A 4,722-nucleotide genomic window follows, 5' to 3' on the forward strand; every position below is an offset into this window, starting at 1 on the left:
TCAGGAGGCTGAGGCAGGAGAATCGCTTGAACCTGGGAGGCGGAGGTTGCAGTGAGCCAAGATGAGATGGCACCACTGCACTCCAGCCTAGGCGACAGAGCAAGACTCTGTCAAAAAAAAAAGACTTGGAGTCAATATTCTGTGTGGAAGTTGGGGTTTGGGGTGAGGCTGGGAGTAGCCCTCAAGTTGGGGGAACCTAAGATTGACTGGCTTCCACTTCTTGCCAGTACCCCCACACAGATGCCTCCCAGTTGAGACAAACTCTACCTGGCCGAGCAGTGATCTCCAGGTAGAATGACTTGGTCCAGTTGCCACGGTGACAATAATACTTTCCAGCGTCTTGAGCTGTGGCCCGGGTCAACAACAGACCCGTGTCCACTACCCACATATCTCTGTCTGGGCGATCGTCTTTCAGCTCTAGGCTCAACAATGAGGACTTAGGCCCCTTGGGGCGCACATGGGTCCAGGAGAGGGGGCCCCTGGACACAGAGTCAGGGGGTACCCCACAGGACAGCCAGAGTGTGGAGCCAGGGGCCATGGTGAGGTCTGGGGCAGGGAGAGATAAGACGAGGAAAGCCTGATCCTCAGGGTCTCACACCTCTTCAGTTTCCTCTCCCCTCCGTCTCTGGACCCCCACTTCCCGGCATCTCCCCAGTCATCACCTTACCCTGGCTCAGGCTCTGGTTCAGGCTGTCCCTCGGTGGGCCACACACAGGCTCTCCCTCCCAGATCTCAGGTCTGTCTCTGGCCCACACATACAGTTGGGAGCTGATGAGTTTCCCAGAAGGGGAGCTGGGGCCCTCTGAGGACCTGTTCTTCAGGCCACAGCCCAGGCCACCTAGGTCCGAAACATTCCACCGGAACAGCTCCCCTGGGAAGAGACCCAGAACCAAATGCAGAGACACCCAGGAGAGGGAGAGAGATAGAGACTCAAAGGCAGAGATAAATAGAGACAAAGACTCAGAGAGAGAGAGAGACAGAGAGAGAAGGCAGTGAGAGGTGGAGGGACAGGAAGCAGCTCATGCTGAAGCCACGAAGCCCCAGGAGGCTGCCCACCTAGCTCTGAGTTTCGCCCTCAATCCCTCCAGCCCCTCTCTCCAGCTCCATTGCGGCCGCGGACATCTTCTGTCCATGGTGGCCTCCCTTCTCTCCTCCTGCCCCTGCCCTAGCCCGGCCAGCCCGGCCCTCACCGCTGCCCTCCACACTGACTGTCCAGCCAGGCTGCCAGGCCTTCTCAGATGGGGGCCCCGGCTGGCATAGGTAGAAGCCCCCCATCTGGTTAGAGACGTTGAAGATTAAAAGCCAGATGCCCAGGGGCCCCATGCGGATTCCCATGCCTGGCAGCCCCAGGCTGAGATTTAAGAAGGGTTCAAACGGGGACTCCCGACACCAGACCAGCTGCTGAGTGGGGCCATCTGAGGTCCCCTCGAGGCACTGCAACACAGCGTTATCTCCCTCTGTGGAGAGAGAGGGAGAGAGGTATGGGCATGGGTGGGGGGACCTCCAAGCCCCCCCACTCCTCACACCGGGTTATAGATCAGAGGACTCCAAAAACTGGGAGTGGAGGAGCCGGCAGAGTCCTTCCAACCCCTCCCTGAATTTTACAAATAAGAAAATGGAGGCTCAGAGAGGGTAAGTTACTCAGCCAAGGACACCCAGCCACAACCCAAGTTTCCAGCCTCAATCCCTTCCCTTTCTGCCCTTTGGACATACCTTCCACCTTCACCACTAGAGGTTCCTGGGGCCTGACTTCCATGGGGGTGAGGAAGAGGAGGAAGAAGAGGAGGCAAGGAGGTGGCATGGTGGTCAGACTCCCCGGGGCACCCAGCTTCGCGCAGGGGATGCTGGGGCAGGCAGGGGCCTGGAGGGCACTGAACCATGGGTGTCTGCGGGGGCGGCAGGCAGTCCCCTCAGAGAGGAAGGGGGTGGTCACGCCTCAGGCCCCATTCTCCAGGAACCCTCCAGACTCACATTTGCCTCCTCCCTGCCACGCTGTTTTATTTTCATCCCAGCTCTCACCACCATGGGAAATGATCTTGTGGGTTTACTTGTTCATTTCTGTTTTCTGCACAGAATATGAGCCTCTTGGAGTACAGACCGTGTTGTTCACCACTAATTGCAAGTGCCCTAGAACAGTACTGGGTACATAGTAGGCACCTGATAAATATTTGTTGCCTGAGCGGATTCAGCCTTCAGGGCTCCCTCTTTCTCCCTCTCCCTCCTTCTCGGAACCCCGGGCTCTGAATCCATGTCTGTTCACTCACACACACCCCATTCATTCGTTCAGCAAACATTTTACCGGTCCTCCCTCTACCTCCACATCCACCCATTAATAGACTTTGGGTTCTAGCCGACCTGAGTTTGAATCTTGCGCCTCCACTATTTGGCTAAACTTCATCATTCGAAACCTCAGTTTATTTCTCTGTCAACTGGGGATAATAATATTTCTATACAGGCTGGGCGAGGTGGCTCATGCCTGTAATCCCAGCACTTTGGAAGGCTGAGGCAGGCGGATCACAGGAGGTCAGCAGTTGCAGACCAGCTTGGCCAATGTGGTGAAACCCCATCTCTACTAAAAATACAAAATTAGGCCAGGCGCGGTGGCACACACCTGTAATCCCAGAACTTTGGGAGGCAGAGGCGGATGGATCACGAGCTCAGGTGATCAAGACCATCCTGGCTAATACTGTGAAACCTGATCTCAACTAAAAATACAAAAAAATTAGCCAGGCGTGGTGGCCAGTGCCTGTAGTCCCAGCTACTCCGGAGGCTGAGGCAGGAGAATGGCGTCAATCCAGGAGGCGGAGCTTGCACTGAGTCGAGATTGCGCCACTGCACTCCAGCCTGGGTGACAGAGCAAGACTCCGTCTCAAAAAAAAAAAAAAAAATTAGCCGGGCATGGCACTTAGGGAGGCCGAGGTGGGTGGATCACCTGAGGTCAGGAGTTCGAGACCAGCCTGACCAACATGGTGAAACCTTGTTGCTACTAAAAATAGAAAAATTAGCTGAGCATGGTGGTGCATGCCTGTAATCGCAGGTACTTGAGAGGCTGAGGCAGGAGAATCACTTGAACCCGGGAGGCGGAGGTTGCGGTGAGCCAAGATCACGCCACTGCACTCCAGCCTGGGCGCCAGAGTGAGACTCTGTTTCAAAAAAAGAAACAAAAGAAAACACTCCTATACAAATACTGTTTGTTTGTGAAGATTAAAAATGACAATATGTTTGGCACTATTAACCCAGTGTCCAGCACATAGCAAACCCTCAGTTAATGAGATACAGCATCAATTAATGGCTAAGAGCTCAAGTCATCCTGCCTCAGTTCAAAACCAGGCACAAGCCAGGCACAGTGGTGCATGCCTATGGTCCCAGGTCCTTGGGAGGCTGAGGTAGAAGGATCGCTTGAGCCCAGGAGTTCAAGGCTGCAGTGCACCATGATTATGCCTGGAAATAGCCACTGTGCTCCAGCCTGGGCAACACAACAAGACCCTGTCTTTAAAAGAAAAATCGTTTTAAAAGAACCCAGGAGTTCTAACTCCTGAATCTGTTCTTATTCTGCCCCATGCCTCTCCTGTCTCTCTGTCTCTGTGTGTGTGTGTGTGTGTGTGTGTGCGCGCGCGCGCGCACCTCTGTGTCTTTTTCACTGCTGCAGGGACTCAGAAAAAGAGTTCAGGGACCCAAGAGACCCACTTTCTCAGTGGCTGATTCCAAGGCCCATCTCACCAGGCTGTGACTTCCTGTTTGCTGTGGGCAAACCCCAGGGGACCCTCCTCCCTACAGGTGGCAGGGCCCCCACTTCCCTTTGGCCAGTTGAGGGGGCTGGGAGGCGGAAGAGTGAAGCACTGGGGAATGAAGGGGGCAAGTAGCAGGACTCAATCTGCCTTTCATTCAACAAAATCTCTAATCCCCTCATTAGCTACCCAGCTGCCCAGACTAGCTTTCACTAGAGCATGTCATTCCCCTGCTTAAAATATGTCAGTTACATACTTACCTGGCAGGGGAGATACCATGATCACGAAGGTGGTTTTCCCAGGGCGAGGCTTATCCATTGCACTCCGGATGTGCTGACCCCTGCGATTTCCCCAAATGTGGGAAACTCGACTGCATAATTTGTGGTAGTGGGGGACTGCGTTCGCGCTTTAAAAAAAAAAAAAAAAAAAAAAAAAAAATGTCAGTTACAGCCAGACACAGAGGCTCACGCCTGTAATCCCGACACTTTAGGAGACCAAGGCGAGAGGATCCCTTGAGGACAGGAATTTGAGACCAGCCTGTGCAACACAGCGAGACCCCATCTCTACAGAAATTTTTTAAAACACAAAAAATGTCAGTTACTTTTCATCTACCTAAAATAAAAACTCCAACCCAAGGCCTAGTAGGCCGAGTGTTGCTGACCTACCTACATTTTCCACCTCATGCCTCACCACTCTCCCCCTTGCCAAGTGCTTCCCTGCCTCAGGACCCTTGCGCTTGTAGCCCTTCTTCCTGGATCTCTGCTGGGGGCTCTTTGGTTCTTTGCTGGACTGGTTCTTTTCATCATTCGGGTCTCAGTTCAAATGGTACTTCTTCAAAGAGGCCTTCCCTGTGCCCCCCGGTGCTTCAAAAATATATATATATTATTATTAAAAAAAAAATATTGGCCGGGCGCGGTAGCTCAAGCCTGTAATCCCAGCACTTTGGGAGGCTGAGACGGGCGGATCACGAGGTCAGGAGATCGAGACCATCCTG

The 4,722-nt window shown here is 53.5% G+C and overlaps 1 protein-coding gene across 2 annotated transcripts in view; it reads right to left on the minus strand.

The window, feature by feature from the left end:
• CD19 (CD19 molecule) overlaps positions 1-2,038 on the minus strand; it is a 7,954-nt gene extending 5,916 nt beyond the window's left edge. For both annotated transcript variants that reach the window (XM_011933478.1, XM_011933477.1), the window contains exons 1-4: positions 1,714-2,038; positions 1,191-1,457; positions 668-871; positions 268-546 (exon numbers count right to left, since the gene is read on the minus strand). In XM_011933478.1, coding sequence (XP_011788868.1) covers positions 268-546; positions 668-871; positions 1,191-1,457; positions 1,714-1,801 — 838 coding nt within the window. In that variant the 5' untranslated portion in view covers positions 1,802-2,038. The remainder of the gene's footprint in view (positions 1-267; positions 547-667; positions 872-1,190; positions 1,458-1,713) is intronic.
• Between the last annotated feature and the right edge of the window lie 2,684 nt (positions 2,039-4,722).

Source organism: Colobus angolensis, unplaced genomic scaffold (genome assembly GCF_000951035.1).
Source record: "Colobus angolensis palliatus isolate OR3802 unplaced genomic scaffold, Cang.pa_1.0 Scaffold128, whole genome shotgun sequence".
Classification (NCBI taxonomy): Eukaryota; Metazoa; Chordata; class Mammalia; order Primates; family Cercopithecidae; genus Colobus; species Colobus angolensis.